Source organism: Bos javanicus, chromosome 2 (assembly GCF_032452875.1).
Source record: "Bos javanicus breed banteng chromosome 2, ARS-OSU_banteng_1.0, whole genome shotgun sequence".
NCBI lineage: Eukaryota > Metazoa > Chordata > Mammalia > Artiodactyla > Bovidae > Bos > Bos javanicus.
Window position 1 is genome coordinate 107,645,330 of NC_083869.1, and position 19,460 is coordinate 107,664,789.

General features: G+C 53.1%; 1 protein-coding gene across 3 annotated transcripts; it reads left to right on the forward strand.

The window, feature by feature from the left end:
* The first annotated feature begins 984 nt into the window (after positions 1-984).
* STK11IP (serine/threonine kinase 11 interacting protein) lies at positions 985-17,528 on the forward strand. Of its 3 annotated transcripts, XM_061386077.1 has the most exons (25): positions 2,665-2,750; positions 2,931-3,003; positions 5,713-5,918; positions 6,126-6,200; positions 6,477-6,572; positions 6,953-7,060; positions 7,186-7,257; positions 8,297-8,423; positions 8,685-8,788; positions 8,904-8,999; positions 9,249-9,290; positions 9,475-9,621; positions 9,792-9,876; positions 10,424-10,732; positions 10,875-11,080; positions 11,384-11,500; positions 11,599-11,773; positions 13,366-13,596; positions 13,685-13,788; positions 14,706-14,803; positions 14,902-15,080; positions 15,288-15,369; positions 15,574-15,644; positions 16,143-16,390; positions 17,107-17,528. In XM_061386077.1, the coding sequence occupies exons 2-25, from the start codon at positions 2,943-2,945 to the stop codon at positions 17,254-17,256; spliced, it is 3,189 nt and encodes a 1,062-aa protein (XP_061242061.1). In that variant the 5' UTR covers positions 2,665-2,750; positions 2,931-2,942; the 3' UTR covers positions 17,257-17,528. The 3 variants fall into 3 exon arrangements, with proteins under 3 accessions (XP_061242072.1, XP_061242061.1, XP_061242052.1); XM_061386068.1 differs by lacking the exons at positions 2,665-2,750; positions 2,931-3,003 and adding an exon at positions 3,095-5,354; XM_061386088.1 differs by lacking the exons at positions 15,288-15,369; positions 15,574-15,644; positions 16,143-16,390; positions 17,107-17,528 and adding an exon at positions 15,195-15,281 and having other exon boundaries at positions 985-3,003.
* The last annotated feature ends 1,932 nt before the right edge of the window (positions 17,529-19,460 follow it).

A 19,460-nucleotide genomic window follows, 5' to 3' on the forward strand; every position in this document is an offset into this window, starting at 1 on the left:
AGAAGAATGGGGCCACAGAGGATGAGACAGTTAGAAGGCATCACTGACTCAATGGACAGGTAGTGAAGTACAGGGAAGCCTGGCATGCTGCAGCTTTTGGGGGTGCAGAGTCAAACATGACTTATCGACTGAACAATATGCAATTATGCAGTAGCAAGGCCTGTATATTATTTTCTAAGAATAATTTTTTTGAAATGACATTGCATGTTTTTTAAATTAAGATAATAATTCTTTAAGAGGTGAATTTGAATTCAAACTTTAAAGAGTCCTTAGAGTTAATTTTTAAAACAATGTTTAGCTCTTTGATCCTCCTGGAATTTAATTTGTGTGATGTAAGGTTAGGAACTTAAGTTTTTTTCAGATGGAGAGCTAGTTGTTCCAAAACTATGGAACAACTCACATTTTTATACCATTAAAGTCAATTGGAGAGGAAATGGCAACCCACTCCAGGATTCATGCCTGGAGAATCCCATGGACAGAGGAGCCTGGCAGGCTACAGTCCATGGGGTGGCAAGTTGGTAATGACTTAGCAACTAAAAAGAGAAAGAGAGAGTAAAAAAAAAGTTGCCATGTAATCTTAGTTGTTTCTGTTGATATTTGTCTATCTCTTTGTCAGTATCATGCTGCTTTGGTTACTGTGGCTTCATAGGTCACTCTGCTATCTGGTAGGGCATGGCCCTCCAAGTGCCTCTTGTTCTATTTTCTCCTCAAAGCTTCTTGGCAGTGCTCGTATGTTTAGTCTTTCAGAGGAATTTTAGAATCAACTTGTCAAGTTCCAAAATCTTACCATTGAAATTTTGATGGAAATTACATTAAATTGACATCAGTATAATATTGAATCTTTTCATTAGAACATGTTATCTTTTCAATTACTTAGGTCATTCCTAATGTCCTTAAAATTCTCTGGTTTTCTTCATATAGAAATTGCACATTTCTCAAAATATAGGTGTATGCTGTCTTTTTTTTTTTTTTTTCTGTTATGGTAAAAGGGTAATTTTTTTCCCTTTAAGACTTTTAAGTTTTTGCAAAGGTTCTGTCTTAGTCCAGGTCCTTGTGGCAGCACTTTACAGAAATACACTCTAACTTGGAAAAAAGGGAGTCAGGTGGGGTGGGGAGAATTCATTGGAAGGTGGCCAAGGCCTCCCCTCCAGGCAAGGGCAGAAAGGGGAATGGGCCTCACAGAGGGCTGGGAAAAAAAAAGCTGCTTAGTCTCTTGTTGCTGCTTCTCTTAGGAGCTATTTTCTTCTTCCAGTTAAGCTTTCTTTGCTGCTCTTTGCTCCCACTTTTACATTCAAGAGGATGCAAAACAAATCTGGTGGGGGTTGTGGGGGGTGGGAGGCTACCCATATGAATGGTGAAGAACTCTGTGGGCTGGAGAGGCACACCTGAAGTTGATTTCAAAGCACTGCAATGTCAGAAACATCAAAACAATCTGTCTCTTCTTGTCTAAAAAGGTTAGAATTAGCAGTAGCCCTATGGGAGAACCCACTCCCTAGTTCCAGCCATTCTCTAGTTCCAGGCCTTTGATAAACGGGGACTGACAATCATCACCTTTATGGGATTAATAATCAACAAAAATATATTGAGGTCCCACTGTTACTTTATATTTGTATACTGCTTTGCTGTTCATGATGTGCTTCCTCTGTTTCACTTCTTTTAAGCTCTGGGTTCAAGTCACATGTAGTATGCCATAGTCGCTAAGTTGTGTGCTTTAGAGGCATAAGTTGCCATTTCGAATATTTTGTCTTCAGAAAAGAAGATCCTTCAAATTTTGTAACTCGGAATAAAAATGACTATGACCTCATTCCTACTCTCAACTGGCCTACCACTAATTTTAAAAATAAATCAGAAGATTGGGCATTACATTAAAAAAAAAAAAAACCCTCCCTGAAAACAAGAAATTTTGTTAAAGAGGCATTGCATTACTCGTTAATTCTGTAGTCGACGTCTGTATTTCACCGGGACTAGGTGAAAGCTACAATAGGAAGTCGGCAGTCTTGGGGCTATCGGTTACTAATTGAATGACCTTCCCAAGTAACATAGGCTTTTGTGAATCTATTTTCACATTTTCACACTCGAAACAATAACTTTTAAATTCAAGTGTTAGGAGTCGAAACAAAGGAAAAATAAAGGACGTGGTGCACGTGGAGCGTTACGAAGCTAATGTGAGAGGCTGATATTCACGAAGGAAAAAGAAAAGCGAGTCTGGAGGAAGATGAAGGAAAAAGGGTCCAAGGGACCCCAGAAATGGCACCTCTGCCAGCCCCAGCTCTTTCACACAGATGTGAAAAAACTGCCTCCCATGGCGGACACGCTCTCCTTTAACTGAAAAAGGAGTGTTTGGATGAGTCTTTTCCTCAGTAACAGAAAACTCCTTTTCTCTCAACTGTGCTTCCCCGCCCAGTCTGCAAACAAGGAGTCAGATTTTCCTCACTGACCCGGAGCGGCCCCAGCCGAGCTCAGTGGCTGTGTCAGGCCTTGCGGGGACCACAGAGGGGCAGGGACGGCGGAGGCCCAGCTTGGGATTGGGGTCTGGGCTCCGGCAGCTGAGACGCGAAAGGACCGCCTTCGCCCGAACCAGCGGGCACCGCCCCCATTCGACACGTTCACACGACTTACCGCGTGGTTTCCGGCAGCGCTGGCTTACTTTTCGGCCGTCCCTTCCGAGCGCCTTTCTTCCGGGGCGGGACTTCCTGTCTATTATTGATAGGCGCCCGGCTGTAGAGCTGGTGGGAGGATCACACAGGAAGGTCAGTCTAGCTGGTCAGGCCTTATGCTCTTTGAAAGGGAACCAAAGAGGAGCTCTTTCTCGCCCTCTTGTTTGCTTTTTTTTCTCCGCGAGGCTTCGGTTTGCGCGGACGTCCTGGCGTTTTGGCACTGCTACCACCTGAAGCTCTTCCGCTTCCTCCTTTCTCTGGCTCCGCCCCCAGCGTCCTGTGGCCATGACGACCGCCCCGCGGGACTCTCTGGTGTGGAAGCTCGCGGGGCTTCTGCGCGAGTCCGGTGAGTGAACTTCCGGTTGGGCTGAGGCTGGGCAAGAGGGGGAACTTCCTACGTTCCAGAGACATTCCTCGTTAGGAGTCATGAGGTTACAGCTGTTTAGGGTCACGAGGGTTTGGGTGTCAAAGAATTAATTTCTCTACTCCTCCCAGAGTTTGTTCGCTCTGTCGCTCTTTGTCTTTGACTGTCTAAACCTTAGCCATCCTTCTAGGCCAAACTTGGGTGCCACTTGCTTCATGCGTTCTCTGATACTCAGAGAGGGGAGTGATCGTTACTTGGCCGTAAACCCTTTTAGACCAAGGACTAGTCATAATTGTTGATCTGTGGTGCTGACTTAAAAAAAAGCGTTATTTGGGCAAAATGAGGACTATAGCCCATGAGCTAGCATCTCAGATGGCTCTGAGAAACTGCTCCCTTTAAAGAGGTAGGGAGTAAGGTCAGTATATATGTGAGTTTGGTGGAGAGAGAGTAAATGCTATCAAGCACATATTTTTTGCAGACCGTTTCTGCTAGTGATGAGCAGCAGTTGTCACCACGAAGGATGTTAGTGTTTTTATGAGGAGTGCTAGATGTAAAGAGATACAGAAGAATTGGGCTCATAATAAAATTGGCTCCTGAAAATATGTAACTATCTGCTAGGTTTTTTTTGTTGTTGTTCCAGAGCACCGAGCTCCTCATTTCTGCTCTCCACCCTAAACTTTTCAGGGGGTGTCCAGAATCAGCAGCTGCAGTAGCACATGATTTAATCCTTGTAGAGGTGGATGACAAGTGCCAATGGCGAGTGCCACTTTGTAGTTGACAGTGGCAAAGCATGAAGTATAGGATAATTAAAAGCCCCTGGGTTGGAATCCCAGCTCTTTCAAACATGACCAAATTGTTCAAGTTTTCTGAGCCTTAGATCTTCCTCACCAGCAAAATGGGATAAGGATTGTACTTAACTGAAAGATTGCTATGGGGATTAATTTTAATTCATATAAAGCATTTAGAACAGTGATTGCATATATAGTAAGCACTCAAAATTGGTAGTAATTATTATAGTTTCTTTCTTCTGAGCCTAGGCACAGTGGAGCCATTGTAGTTGTTCAATAATGGTTGGCCTTAGTTGTAGAAATTCTGGCTGGCTTTGAGAACAGATGGAAGTAACAACTTCCTATCAGATTTATGATCTCAATTGAGATTCTTAACTTTTCTGCACTCTAGTTCCCATATTTGTAAGATGGTATTGACAGTGCTTTTTAGGAGATTTTGGTGAAGTTTAAATGAAATAACGTGTGTCTGGCACATATTATTCAATGTTAGCTACCTTTTCATCTCTCTGCACTCCTGTTGATGGTATCTGTATAGCATTTTTACTTTCTGGCTTGTAGTATTAACTGTGCACATGTCTTACCTCCTCTTCTAGACTGGGAGGCTCTTTCGGGGTAGGGAGAGTCCTTGAACCTTATCTGTATCTATCCTTACTGTCTAGTACATAGAAAATCCTTCATACAAGGGTGTAGGATTTGATAACTTATTTAGCAAGAATCTGACTTTGTTCCAGAGGTTAGGGCTGATGGGGTGTGTGTGTGTGTGTGTGTGTGTGTGTGTGTGTGAATCCATGCACACAGGCACGCAAGTGACTAAAGGTGTAGGAGGAGGGAGAGTGTTGCAGTGATGGAATAGTTTTATATCTTGATTGTAGTAGTTACAGGAATCTACATGTAACAAAATGGCATAGAACTATACACCTTTTCCACAATGCTAATTTCCTGATTTTGATATTGTACTCCACATAAAATAAAACCATTGGTGGTTACAAATAAGGGTATGGGGATCTCTCTGTATTATTTCTGCAAAATCGTTCTAGTCAATCCTTATTTTTTCCAAGAAACTTAAAAATCTCTGTACCTACCTTGTAGTTGCACTTGTACTTATTTTTATTGAAGTATAATTTATTTACAGTGTTATGCCAAGCTCTGCTGTATAGCAAAGTGACTCAGTTATACACACATATACATTCTATTCTTTTCTACTGTGGTTTATCACAAGGTATTGAATATAGCTCCCTGCTCTGTACAGTAGGACCTTGTAGCTGTATTTTTTTAGATGCAGTAATGAATACCAGAAGATGCCCTCAAGGACAAGAGAAGGCAGTTTTAATGTGGAGAGCAGTAGCAATATCTTAGTGCTTAAATGAGTGGTTACTTTTTTGACATGCATTTTAGTGTTGTTTGAAAGTTTCTGTAAGTGCACATGTTCCTTGTACAATGAGACAAAGAAATACAGATAAAACTTCTCGTTCACTCTCATATAAAGTGAGTAATTACGGTGAAGAGTTCAGCAGCGGTGCATGCTGAGAAAGCTTCCTGGAGAAGGTGGGTCTTGGGCTGGGCAGAGTGGAAGGGGGTGTGTCAGAAAATGAGGAAGCTGCAAACCAGTGCTGTTGCCAGCACTCTGAGTATGCCAGACTCTTTTGAGCAGAAGACGAAGGGAGATTTAGAAAAGCTGGAGTCTTGTAGTGAAGCAATCTATCAGGCGGCAAAGTTAGGACGTTTTGAAAGATAGAGGAGAGCCATGAAGACTTGAGCGAGGAAGAGTGGTGAAGTTTGATCCTTGTGGAGAATGGGAACGGGTCTATGAATAGGAGTGGGTGTATCCTGGGGTCGTAAGTCTTAGAATAAATGGAAAGAGACTTTTCTTATGTCCTCCTCTTGTCTGCCCCTCTCCCTGTAGGGGATGTGGTGCTGTCTGGCCATAGCACTCTGACCCTGCTGACTGCCACATTGCAGCACCTGAACCACGTATTTGAGCTGCATCTGGGGCCATGGGGCCCTGGCCAGACAGGCTTTGTGGCTCTGCCGTCCCACCCTGCTGACTCGCCCATCATCCTCCAGCTTCAGTTCCTCTTTGACGTGCTGCAGAAAACGCTTTCACTCAAGGTTCTGGGGTGGGGATGGGGTCGGGGGTACTGAGAGCACAAGAGAAGAGGTGGGGTTGGGGGTGTGGCATGCATGCACAAAATCTACAGGGCCCAGACCCAGGTGAGGAGAGAGATGTGCTTGGCAGTGTTAGGGAAGAGAGGCCAAGGAAAGGGACATGTGCCAGGCCTCAGTGACCTGAGTAATTTTTTTTTTTTTTTTTTGTAGCTGGTCCATGTCCCAGGTATTGGCCTCTCAGGGCCCATCAAAATTTTTCCCTTCAAGTCCCTTCGGCAGCTGGAGGTATGGGGCACTGGGGGATGTTGGTGCACAAAACCCAGCTTGAGCAGACATTTGGGGCAGGAACAGGGAAGTGGCCTCTTGGTGGGGTGTGGGGGGCAGACCGAAGTGTGCTTGTTGCTCTTCAGTGATGCACCACCTACTCTTCCATTTAAGGCTGCCCTGAACCACAGGTGGCTTTGTCATCATTCCCCTCCTCCCCACTGGGAGGTGGGGATGAGACATCTGTCCTCTGAAGTTCAGTCTCCCTCCCTCCCTCCTTCCCTTCGCTTGCTCCAGCTCCGAGGTGTCCCCGTCCACTGCCTCCGTGGCCTCCGTGGCATCTATTCCCAGCTGGAGACCCTGATCTGCAGCAGGAGCCTCCAGGCATTAGAGGTAAGGAAGGTCAGGGGCAACCCCGGCAGCCTTGTCCTAAGGGACGTGGAGGACCAAGCTCTGATGTTCCCGCTTCTCTGCAGCCTGCCCTGCCTCCTGCTAGACAGTGTCTTCCCTCCCTCTGCTGTGTTCCCACAGCCCTCTGTGCCTGTCTAGTTTAAAATCACACCGAGCATATTGTATTCGACATTCTCACGTCTACCTCCCCCGCTGCTCTGTCTGCTCACATTTTTGGGAAGGGGGCATTGGGCTTTTTTTAAGTCTGCATCTCCAGACAGAGCTCAGTATATAGAGTGAATGCATGGCCAGGTGACAGAGCGTGGCCTTGGTGTGGTGGGGGGGCAGAGAGTGGAGGTAATAGCACCCGCCTGTCTGCGCAGGAGCTGCTGTCAGCCTGCGGTGGTGACCTCTGCTCTGCCCTGCCCTGGCTGGCTCTGCTGTCTGCCGACTTCAGCTACAATGCCCTGACCGCCTTAGACAGCTCCCTGGTGAGCGAGCCTCAGGAAGGGCTTTGGGAAACTGGGGAACGACAGGCATGGGCCCTTAGGGTGGAGGGCCAGTTGGCTGCCTGGGGACGTCTGATTTTCTGCTTCCCATCCCTATCCCCCCTCAGCGTCTCTTGTCAGCTCTTCGCTTCTTGAACCTGAGCCACAATCAAGTCCAGGACTGCAAAGGCTTCCTGATGGTGAGTATGAACAGCCTGGCTGGGCGGATGCCACCTGGGCCTCCACTTGTTCTGCTCAGACCTTCTCTTCTAGACTCCTTTTGCTCCCACCTTGCTCTTGGCCTCCCACCTGCCACCCCCCTGCTTCCCCACCCCTACTCCCCATGGAGTCGCATCCTGGGAGGCAGTACTCTTTGGAGGCACAGACTCTGGCATAAGACAAACCAGTGTTCAAACCTCAACTCTTAATCTCCGTGGGACAAATTAGTTAACCTCTCAGTTTTTTTATCTGTAAAGTACACATCATAGGAGTACCTACTTTTATAGTATGAAAATGATTGTGAAGAGTATCTGATATTACTTAGCTCAGGGTCTAGCTCAGTAAAGGGTAGCTTTCATGATGAACTTGAAGAATCCTTTTCCCATGTCTCTCTGTCAGAGATAAAGCTGGATTCTGGTTAAAATGGCAAAAAACTATTGGTGATATTTAATTAGTAGTAAAACTATTTTAATCAGTCATAAGCTTTTCGGTGTGAACTGAACTCCAGTTTGATTTGTGCAGAGGTGAGCATTTTCAAGGGAGCATGAGGCAGTGGGAAGTGGGACAGTGGGGGCTTTGGCAGATTCTCTCTTTGACGAAACCCTAGTCGGGTTCCCCTGAAGTTGGCAAAGTGGACGTGTATAAAAAACAGGAAGGGGCGTTCGTCCATGTGAACCTGTCTGGTTTGCTAACTGGCTCTTGTCAAAGCCCCACGGAGGCAGAGAGCCAGGCCCTATCTTTCAGGTGTTGTCTGAAGCAAACTAAATCCTTCTGCCACCTTGAGTTTTCCTGGGCAGTGACGTCAGGGGACTGGGGTGATCATTCCAGAGCTGTGAGAAACGGGTACATTTGTTCGTCTTAATGTGGGGGTTGATAGAGGAGCAGGTGAAATCATTTGTGCTGAGACTCTGTAGTCTTTGTAGGCCAAGTTTGAGGCCTAGTCAAGAAGAGGATTCAGAGAAGCCTGGCCAGAGTGTGATCAAGGAGAGACTGTTACTGCCCCCCTCCATCCCCTCCCAGGATTTGTCTGAGCTCTGTCACCTGGACATCTCTTATAACCACCTGCGTTTGGTGCCAAAAATGGGACCCTCAGGGGCTGCTCTGGGAACCCTGATTCTGCGGGGCAATGAGCTCCAGAGCCTGCATGGTGAGTGGGGGAGTATGCTGGGGCAGGGGAGCAGTCCAGCATGGAAAGGAATGGGGGCAGTATGAGACTCAGGGTGGCCTGGGATCCGTGTGCCTACCAGAGCCTCCTGCAGCCTTCAGACAGGTGTGGGATGCCCAGGCTGGCCTTTCTGCCATGCCTTCCCCCGGCACGCCCCCTCTACTCCACTCCACCCCACCCCAGCCCCTCCACCCTTGCTCACCCACAGCCTTGCTCACACCTCTCCTCTCATCTCTGCCCCAGGCCTGGAACAGCTGCGGAACCTGCGGCACCTGGATGTGGCCTACAACCTGCTGGAGAGACACAGGGAGCTGGCGCCGCTGTGGCTGCTGACAGAGCTGCGCAAGGTGAGGACCAGGCAGCGGGCTTCGTGCCCTCCTTCCCCCCGTGCTGAGTTGGTCAGCCCCCTTACTCATATAAGGAGGCCCCAGGCCCACCTCAGTCACCTCTTCCTGTGCCCAGCTCTACCTGGAGGGGAACCCTTTGTGGTTCCACCCTGAGCACCGAGTGGCCACCGCCCGGTACTTGTCGTCCCGTGCCAGGGACACTGCTGCTGGGGTGAGTGGTCTGCCCACGCCCGCTCTGCGTTCCCTTTCCTGCCTAGGCCTCCTTCACCCCTGCATGCTTTTGCCTTTCCCCACATCCGTTGGTGAGGGACCGAGGCCTCAGGCTGCTGGCTTATTATGCCTTTCCCCCTCACTGAAGCTGCTGGTCCTTACAGGACTAGGAGGGCTCCCAACCCTGGCTAGGGGCTCCCCAGAGTGTGTGCTCCCACCGACTCCGCCCTCCCCTTTTATCTCTGCTCAGTTCCTTCTCGATGGAAAGGCCTTGTCACTGACTGATTTACAGGTTCGTGTGGCGGGAATGACGGGGCAGAGGTGAAGGAAGGGCGCTAGCCAAGGGAAACAGGGGGGTGTCCAGGAAGGGTCTGTCCGATCAGCTGGAAGGTAGGCCCCGTCTCTCGGTGAGCATGGGTGGAAGAGGGGTGCGCCTTGGCTCCGACCTCTGTTTCCTTCCTGTTGTCCCATGCCAGACCTCCACGTCCTCGGGGCTCAGCACCTCGGTACCACCTCCGCCCTGGCCGGTGGGGAGTACGATCGAAACCTCCGGTGGCCCTGACTTGAGTGATAGCCCCTCGTCAGGGGGCGTTGTGGCCCAGCCCCCGCTCCGCAAGGTGAAGGTAAGTGGGGTCCTAGGCTGCCTCATGCCTGGGCCTGGGTGTGTTTACGGGGGCTACAGAGGTCCTGGGAGTGGTCAGGGCATGTCCTTGCCTGCGGGTGGGTGTTCTGGGTGGGTTGGGTGGGAGGCCACTGGCTTTCATAGAATGTGGGGTCTGTCTCCCAACCTCAGAGCCGAGTCCGCGTGAGGCGGGCAAGTATCTCGGAACCCAGTGACACTGACCCAGAGCCCCGGACACTGGACCCCTCCCCAGCTGGTGAGTCAGCCCATGCCCAGCCCCCCGGCCTCAGTCCCACGCGCTCCAGTCTTCTAGTTGGGAGGACTTCTCTTTTTGGTGGAGTGGAACATTGCGGGGATCTCGTCATCCTTCCTGTTTCAGTCTGGGGAAAGGAGAAGAGACTGCTCCTGGGCAACACTTTCCAAAGGGTTTTTCAGGGAACGTTATCTTTGTTCGATGTCAGCGGGTCGCATAATGAGAGGATCCTGTGGCCCCATCAGTTTGGGAAAAGCTGGGTTAAACTAGAGAACGTCTCCAGACCTTAAATGCGCTGCCCTGTCTCTTGAATCTCTCTAAGCGGCAGGTGCTTTGTGCTTCTGAGTTGCACGTGACCTCAGTGTTGCATAGAACTCGCTTCAGCACCTGCTGCCGAAAGGGCAGATTTCGGCTTCCCTCTGAACTGGCCGTCCCCTGCCGCCACACCCCCTTTTTTACCTCACCCTGAGGAGCACGCCCATAAGATGGGGCGGCTGGGGGTCATGGTGGGGCCGGGCTTGCTAAGCCGTGTGCTCCCCCACCTGCCCAGGGTGGTTTGTGCAGCAGCATCGGGAGCTGGAACTCATGAGCAGCTTTCGGGAGTGGTTTGGCTGCGACTGGCTGCAGTATCGGAATCACCTGGAGGCCTCTGCCCTCAGCACGCTGTCCCCGGACGCCCCGAGCCCAGGGCCTGCACCCAGCCCTCCACCCCCTGAGAAGGAGTCTCCACAGGAAGTGGCAGAGGAGGTCTGGCCGGAGCCGGAGCCTCGGGAGGAAGAGGAGCTGGAGAAGCAGGGAGAAGAGGAGCTGGAGAAGCAGGGAGAAGAGGAGGGAGGAGAGGAGCAGAATGAAGTGGAGGGTGAGCATTCGCTGGCCACGAGGGGGCCCGGAGCCAGGTGGTGGTCGTGTGTCCGGGAGTCGGGAAAGCCCAAGGGTGGGGACGGACGGCCGCCCCATAACAGGGGCCGCATCACGGTGTCCCACTCTCCGTCTCTCCTCAGTGGAGCTCTGCCGGCCCATATTGGTGTGTCCCCTAGAGGGGCCCGAGGGCGTGCGGGGCAGGGAGTGCTTTCTCTGGGTCACTACGGGCCACCTGTTTGAGGTGGAACTCCAAGCAGCTCGAACCCTGCAACGGCTTGAGCTCCGGAGTCTGGAGGCAGCTGAGATAGAGGCAGAAACCCAGACCCAGAGCGAGCAGGTGCCTGAGGTGAGTGGTAAGGACCAGGGCTTCTGGGAGGGGTGCTAGGCTTTTTTTTCTGGAACTGACTGTTAACAACCTGGTCAGGCACCGGGCCGGGGTTTCCCATACTCTGTCACTGCGCTCGGAGCCGGGGAGGGGCACTGAGGGGGCAGAGGCAGGCCCCAGGCGGCTTGGAGGCTTGGCCGAGGGGCAGAGCTCCTGGGCTGCAGCATGGCTGTCAGCAAAAGCATTTTTGTGGAATCTAGAGCGATCGTTTCCATCACACTCTCCGCATAACCCTAATCCCACTGACCACCTCTTCCTGTGCAGAGTTCAGATCCACAACCCCAGGGCCCCATCCTTGTTCTCCGCTTCTCCTACATTTGCCCCGACCGGCAGCTGCGTCGCTACGTGGTGCTGGAGCCGGATGCCCAGGCGGCTGTCCAGGTGATGGAACCTAGCGCGGGGCCCAGGCAGCTGGGGGAGGCTGGAAGCCTGAGGACTCGGGTCCTGCTCACGGCTGTGTCTGGCCCACCCTGTCTCAGGAGCTGCTAGCTGTGCTGACCCCAGCAGCCACCTCTCAGCATCAGCTTGAGGAAGCGGGGGCCCCTCCAGGGGACAGACTCCAGTGTCTGCGCTGTGGCCGTGAGTTCAAGCCAGAGGAGCCCAGGTTGGGGCTGGACGGTGAGGAAGGCTGGAGACCACTGTTCCGGAAGACAGGTACCAGCCCTGCCCCTGACCTCAGTGTCCATGCGCCTCCTGCTGCTTCAGGGAAAATGGCTTTGAGCTGGGAGTGTGGAGGGGGAGCCCTAGGGAAGAAAGGAGCGGGGGCCAGCTTTTCAGCCTGGAGGAAGAATTAAAATTGTCTGCCTGCCACATTTACAAAAAAAAACTACATCCTCTTTTTCTCTTAAGTCAGGAAGTACAATCTCTGTAACTGCTTAAATATACCCATTGTTTTTCCATAACTTGGAGCATTTCTCTCCTTTTTTTTGGCTACTATTTCAGAAGCCACGTAAAACATATGAGCACTCCCTGCAGTGCTGGGCTGTCTGGCAGCCGCAGTGGGATGCTGTGTGAGGGGGCTTAGGTTGTCCTTCCCTGACTGACCCTGTGAGTCACTTGAGTAACACTTCATGGCATTTCTTCACACCCTGTTTGTTAAGATGACAGATTTTTCCACTGCAGACCAGTCAAAAAGCCGTGTCTTTGAAGACATTGAAGAGGAAAAAAATATTCTTGGTAACACCTGAGCTGAAATGTTTGATTTTTATTAATTGTGTTTTTTTTTTCCTGGAAGTAGCTGAAATAGGGATTTAAATTTTATTTAGAAACTGAGCCCTCTTCATTCATTCTCCAACCTGAACTTGCCTGGGCAGCTGCAAGCCCAGCAGTACAGTGTGTATAACAGAAACAGCCCTGCCCTGTCCCAGACCCATCTGTACTCCAAGGGTCGTGTGGCCCTGGTGTCCCTTCCGTGGTGCGTTAGTCTTGTACATTCCTTTGTGCTCCGCTGTCTTTTGATCCGAGCCTCAGTTTCCTCCTCTGAGCAAAGGAGAGGATGGACTTGGCCCGTGACATGAGGAGGTTTCAGTGTGACGGAACAGCACCAGGCACCATGCCTGGCTCAGAGCCGAGGTCTTCCACACACAGTAGCTGTCACCTTGACCCCAGCTATATGGCCTTGACAGGGCGCATCAGTGACTGCATCTTTGCTTTCCTCACTTGCACAATAGGGTCAGGAGAGTTTCGATACAGCTGTCAAAGGGTCTAGCACGTTCCAGCATGTCATAGCTATTCAAAGAGTGTCTCTTGTCTCGTCGCTGATCTGTGTCAGGTTTCTTTACCCAATTCAGTTCACTCGTCCTGACAACCTTCTAGGATTGTCATCATTCCCATCTCACAGATGGGGAACCAAGCACAGAGAACCTGGAATTGGACCCTTATCTGTTGTTTTCGGGCTCTCAGACTTCAAGTACATGCCCAGCCCAGGGCTGTGGAAGGGGCCTTCAGCAGGGCCTGAGTGGGTGTGGCCCTCTCTGAAAGGGCCTCCTGAAATGAGAAGGCAGGTGTATTGAGCTTGTGGGCCTGCTCATCTGTCACTGGGATGGGGAGTGATTGGTCAGCAGTTTGGTCTGCTGAGGGCATCAGGTCGGGTGGGAGCACGGGGAGCATGTGAAGCTAGAGATGGGGCCCAGGTGAGTCCCAGAGTCGGGAGGGAGTATTGTGAGCACAGTGGGGCGGGGGCGGGGGGAAGGATGTTATGTGTGTGTATGTGTGTGGTTGATGAGCTGTGTCCATCCCCCCTCCAGAATCATCTGCTGTGTGTCCATACTGTGGCAGTGATCACGTGGTTCTTCTGGCCGTGTCCCCGGGAACCCCCAGTGGGGAGCGGAGACAGGAAGAGCAATCGCTGGCCCCTTCGCAGTCCCCAAGCACTGTCCACGACCCTCCTGGCCACAGTGACCCCAGCAACGGGGCTGGCAGTGCCCCATCCCAAGCCCCGGCCTCCCATGACCACCACAGTTGGAGCCTCAGCCCGCGTGAGTCTAGGCGAACAGAGACAGGTGGTGGTGGGGGAGGGGTGTTGGGGTGGCCCGGGCGGGCTGACGGCCCACCACTCACCCCCAGCCCCTGAGCGCTGTGGCCTCCGCTCCGTGGACCACCGACTCCGGCTCTTCCTGGACGTCGAGGTGTTCACCGATGCCCAGGAGGAGTTCCAGTGCTGCCTCAAGGTCTGTGCCAGCCCGGCCCTGCCCTGTGCCCACCTGCCTGTTTCCAGCACAGCAAACTGTCTGGGCAGTCACTTTGGAGCCACGAGGCTCAGCTTCCAGTTTTAATGCCGGCAGTGACTCTCAGTGTGGCTGTGGACCTGCTCCTTGGTGTTTGCACCTCCGAAGTCTCCCCTTTCCCATGGGGAGGACCCTGCTCACCTCACAGGGTGTGGGGCACACATGGGAGCCAGTGTCTGCGGGCTGTCTGGCGCAGCCTCTGGATCTGTGAGCGCTTGTGGGACACCGAGGGCCTAGAGTACCGCAGTCTTGCTCTCCATTGTCCCTCCTGGTGTGAGGACAAGGCAGCCATGATGAGGTGTGCCTGTGCCGGAATCAGGCTCAGGTCCTTGATAGGCATGTGATCCAGCCTGTGGGGGCCTGGGAAGCCTCTCCTTCCTGCGGGATGAGTGACGGGAGGGAGAAAAAGAGTGTTCTAGGGAAAGGAGGCAGCAACTGCTCTAAAGCTTGAGAGGAGCTCGTGGGGAGAAGTGACTGAGCAGCGCAGCCAGGGTGTGGGCGGGGCAGGTGTCCTGAGAGGAGCCTGGAAGCATCATCTGGTGTCTGCCGCGTAGCTCGGACTTGATCCCACGGCCTCTGGCGCCTCTGAAGTCTGGGGATCTGGGGAGTGGTGGTGGGTTTTGTATTTGGGGGCAGTCGTCCTCTCAGAGGGTGGGCTGGAGGGGGTGAGATGGCGGTCAGGGAGACCTGCTCAGAGCCTGATGTGGGTCCGAGTGTAGGCGGGGCTGTGGGCTAGAGATCGAGGCTGACGGAGGTGCTGGATGGCTGAGCAGTATCCCCAGGACACCTTGGTGTCCCCTCAATCTGCCGGCCGCCTCCCTAGTCCTCTCTGTTTCTTGCCAACCTCCTCTTCCCCTTAGGTGCCGCTGGCGTTGGCAGGCCACCCTGGGGAGTTTCTGTGTCTCGTGGTTGTGTCTGACCAAAGGTTCTACGTGTTGAAGGTGACAGGGGAGATCTGGTGAGTGGGCAGGGCCGCTGCCAGGGAAGGGCCCGGGCCCCCATGCTCTGACTCTGCTCTCACTCTTTCCTGCCACTCTGCCCTCCCTGTCTCCACAGCGGGCCCCCAGCTAGCTGGCTGCAGCCGGCCCTGGCCGTTCCCCTGCAGGATCTGTGGCACATAGAGCTGGGCCTGGCAGGACAGAGCCTGCGGCTGGAGTGGGCAGCTGGGTCAGGGGCCTGTGTCCTGCTGCCCCGAGAGGCCAAGCGCTGCCGGGCCTTCCTGGAGGAGCTCACCGGTGAGAAGGGGCAGGGGGAGGAGGGAGGCTGGGGCCGGGGGCTGTGGACCGCAGTGCCACGTGTGGCGCCCGCAGTGAAGACAGACAGGTAACAGGACCCATCCCTCTTGGAAGTTCTGCAGCATGGAGGATGGGAAGGTGTGGAGAGGTTGGGATGGAAGAGCCGGAGTCGTTGAGGGCTCCCTGTCCCCGGCTGGCTCTGTCCAGATGTCTTGCAGTCCCTGCCCCCCACACGGAGGAGCAGTTTCAGCGCCACGGAGGAGGAGGTGACCCCGAAGCACAGGCTCTGGTGAGTTGAGGAGGGGGCTGAGGCCAGGCTGAGGCCCAGACGGCTGCTTGTGGAGCACAGCCCCTCCACTCACAAGCCCCGGGTGGAATCTTGAGCGCCCGCACCTCCTGACCTGGGCCTGGCCTTCTCCTCACTCCACCCCACTGTGGCTCTTCCCACCCCGTGGCTGACCGATCCTTCCTGGGCCTGCTGCCTTCTCCCTAGGCCACTGTTGAAGACAGACTCTTCCTCGGAGCCTCCCCGGTTCTTCTACCTTCGAGTGTTCCTGGTTGAAGGTGAGATCTGGCCCGGGCCTTCTAGCCGTCCAGCCCCCTGGTGCCTCTTCGTGCCTTTGTAGTAATTCAGTGCCAGGATGTAGACTTCCACCCAGTAGCAGTCTCAGTGTCCCGGCCTCTCTGGAGGGTCCAGGGCATGCCATGGGGTGTCTTGTTGCTCAGGAATCTTTGCTTTGGGGCCCAGGCTTTGTGGGAAGTAGAGCAGATCATCTCAGTCTGCCCTATCCTACCCTTTTGGTGAAGGGGAGAGTGGGTGCATCTTTCTGATGTAGGGGTGGGAGTGGGGCAGGTTCTCTCTGACTTGAGCCTCAGAGGTTTTGGAGGCTAGAGATCCCTGGAGTTTGGGAAAGTGAGAACTGTGGTCCCCAGAGGCACAGGCCTTGCTGTGGCCGCCTCACTGTGGTCACTCCTCCTCTCCGAGCAGCACTGGGACACCAGCCCGGGGATCTGGCTCTTCCATGGCCTTCTCTGGGCCTCACCCTGTCTCTTGTACCCTAGGACCGGCTGCCTGCCCTGTGTCCCTGTTGCTGACTCTGTCCACCCTGTACCTGTTAGATGAGGACCCTGCAGGGTCCCAGGCAGAGACCCCTCCTCCAGCAGCGTCTGGCGAAGCATCTGAGAAGGCCCCACCCCCCGGGCCAGGCCCCTCAGTGAGCGTCAGGGAGCAGCAGCCCCTCAGCAGCCTGAGCTCTGTGCTGCTGTATCGCGTGGCCCCAGAGGCTCTGCGGCTGGTCTTCTACGATGAGGTGTGGCGCGAACGAGAGAGAGGGGTGGGGAGGGGGTGGTGAGAGGCGGTGCGGCAGGTGGGTCTAGGAAGTCTAGGATCTGGGCTCTAGGGAACCTAACCACAGGCAGTCGTGATGGCAGGGAACGCAGAGAACAGGATGCTGGGACCTGGGAGCCTATTGTGGGGTGTGAACAGTAGCGAGGAAGCAGTTACGGGCGGTGGGAACACTGTGCCCTTGAAGCCCAGCCTTGCGTGAGCTCAGAGGCCCTGAGGAAGCAGCCGCCACTTGGAGTTTGTGTCTCTTTGGGCCTGTGCGCCAGCCGTGTGATTTTTACAGCCTCTACGTGAGGAGGCAGTATGGTTTTTAGCTCAATTACAGTTGAGGACTCTGGGGCTGGGGGGATGTTAACCAGCGGGCCCAGGTCATAAATGACAGAGCCAGGAACTATGTCCCAGCGACTCCTTGGAGTTGACTCTAGAACTGAGAGTCTGAAAGCAGGAAGGATTAAAGACACAAAGTGGTAAACGAGAAAGCTCTTTTGGGGGGTCATCCATCAGTGCCAGTTGGGTTCTGTTTTAAAAGCTCAGAGTCAGGATCTTTTCCGGAGAGAGACAGGCCTGGGGACGAGAAGAGGCCTTGAACCGGGAGGGGCAGTGGGTCCTCCTGAGACCCACCTGCCCCGCTGCTTGGGCACGGCCCTCGTGTGTCTCACCTCACTGCTGCTTGTATGCCAGGTGTCCCGGCTGGAGAGCTTCTGGGCACTCCGCGTTGTGTGTCCGGATCAGCTGACGGCCCTGCTGGCCTGGATCCGGAAGCCCTGGGAAGAGCTGTTTTCCATCGGACTCCGAACTGTGACCCAGGAGGCTCTGGACCTTGACCAGTGAGGCTGCTGGGCTCGCCCCGCCCCTGCCGTAGAAGCCACCGCTACAGATGTCCTCTCTCCAGACTCTGGCCGCTGACTCGTCTGGGCACTGGCCAGCAAGGCCCCAGCTGACCCCCAGCGCACGGGCAGGGTGAGAGGACTAGTCTGGCAGGGACTAGTTGACCTGGCCCCAGGGGATGGGCCAAGTGGTCAGGAGTGTTTCTCCTGTGCTTTCCTCAGGTATCAATAAAGCTGTTTCCATTCCAGATGCCCTAGGGGCACCTGGGTGTGTCACTTGTGAGGCCTGGTGTCCTCCCACTTCTTACAGAAACTGCCCTGCCCGTGGCTCTTCCATAATGGACCAGCCAGGCAACCTCATTTGAACTGCGACACCAACCATCTTCCAACCCTGCTTTGGCTCCACCGATGGGATCAAGTTGGACTCCTACCCACGGGTACTCGTCCTCAGCCAGCAGCGCCTGTCATGTGACCTGGCGAGGAAATCCCTGCCCAGCCAACAGCTGGGCCAGTTAGGTTCCCACTCTCTCGAGTTTCAGCTGGGGACTAACGAGCATCTCAGGCCACTGGTGGTGCAAGCTGGAAAGGAGTGTGACTGGGGAGCGGGTGTGTAGAGCCGGGCTGTGGAGGGAGGGCAGGCGGGCAGGTATCTGGGGGTTTCCATCCCTGCCTTCTTCTCTCCTGCACTGCTTTGTTCAGCTCAGGGCCTGGGTGGGTTGACCCCACTGCTTTACCTGTGTCTCCACAGCCATGGTGAGTGGTTCAGGAATGCCCATGGTTTGGCCTACCAGGCCTCAGGCCTGGCTTTTTGCCAGAACATCCAAGAAAGAGGCAGGTTTCCCCCAGGAGGGCTGCTGAGAGAATAGACCTGCAGCTGCTGATCGTGAAAGGGGAGTAACCAGGCCGAGAGAGGGAGTCAGAGCTGAGGTAGGTGGGGTGAGTGAGGCCAGGTGTGGGTGGTGTCCGTGGAGTCCTGGGGTCAGATTGTGCCCAGAGGCACATAACCCTGGAATTTTAGGTTATGTGAGCCAAAGGAGACCTGTTCGTTTCTTTTTGGCTTTAGCTAATTTGAGCCAGATATGAGGCACTGAAAGGGTCTTCTCTGCATACACCCCTGCTCTGACTTGAGGCAGTCTGAGTAGGGATCTGTTTCCTGCATGCAAGAATAACCCAAGGGGAGTGGTGGTACCCATATATTTGTGTACAGGGGTCCTGTGAGAGGACTTGAGAAGGGAGTGTTGGGGACTCCCTTTGAACTCCTGAGCCCGGCTCGGGCTGAGTGTGTGTGTGGTTTTGAGAACTAACAGATGGGTTTCATTTTGGGAGCATGTACGTGCCAGGCACTGAGTTCCGTGCTGATAGTCTGCTCCATGCAGAGGTCCTGGGAGACAGTGGCATCTTGTTACAGGTGAGGAAACTGAGGCTGTGAGGAGGTGAATGACTGGCCATGATCCCGTCAGTAAGTAGAGGACACCTGATGACGTCCAGGCTCAAATGACTTCAAACCTGGGGTGTCAGCAAAGCAGTGTAAATGTCCTTTAACAGAGGAATGGATAAAGAAGACATGGTACATATATACAATGCGATATTACTCAGCCATATAAAGGATGAAATAACAGTATTTGCAGCGACATGGATGGACCTAGAGATTGTCAAAGTGAAGTATGAGACAAATACTGTATGATATTACTTTTATGTGGAATCTAAAAAAACGGTACAAATGAGCTTACTTCCAAAACAGAAATAGAGTCACAGATGTAGAAAAAAAATGTTCAGTGACCGGGGGAAAGCAGTGGGAGGGATAAATTGGAAGATTGAGACTGATACACACACTCCTATATACAAAATAGATAATAAGGATCTGCTGTATAGCGGAGGGAACTCAAACTGTAATGGCCTATGTGGGAAAAGAATCTGAAAAATAATGGAGATGCATATGTATATAACTGATGCACTTTACACCTGAAGCTAACGCAATGCTGTAAATCAACTACACACCAATAAAAGTGAAAAAAGAATAGGGCTGATGACACTTGCTCAGGTGTTCCTTGACTGGAGGAGGAAGCTGGCCCAGAAGATTCTGTGGGCCCGTAGTGGGGCCCAGAGGCCAGCTGAGAGGGTGCTGGAGAGTGTGCAGGGGCCACTGCGGAACGGGATAGGCCTGGCCCCCATGTGGGGAAGCGAGCAAGTTTAAGTCGAACCGATTGT

Excerpts from the sequence above, each read along its gene's own strand:
- STK11IP (XM_061386077.1), top strand. The coding sequence starts at position 2,943 with ATGACGACCGCCCCGCGGGACTCTCTGGTGTGGAAGCTCGCGGGGCTT. Across the intron at positions 8,789-8,903 it reads TGCTGACAGAGCTGCGCAAG|CTCTACCTGGAGGGGAACCC; the intron begins GTGAGGACCAGG and ends TCCTGTGCCCAG. Across the intron at positions 9,622-9,791 it reads CCCCGCTCCGCAAGGTGAAG|AGCCGAGTCCGCGTGAGGCG; the intron begins GTAAGTGGGGTC and ends TCCCAACCTCAG.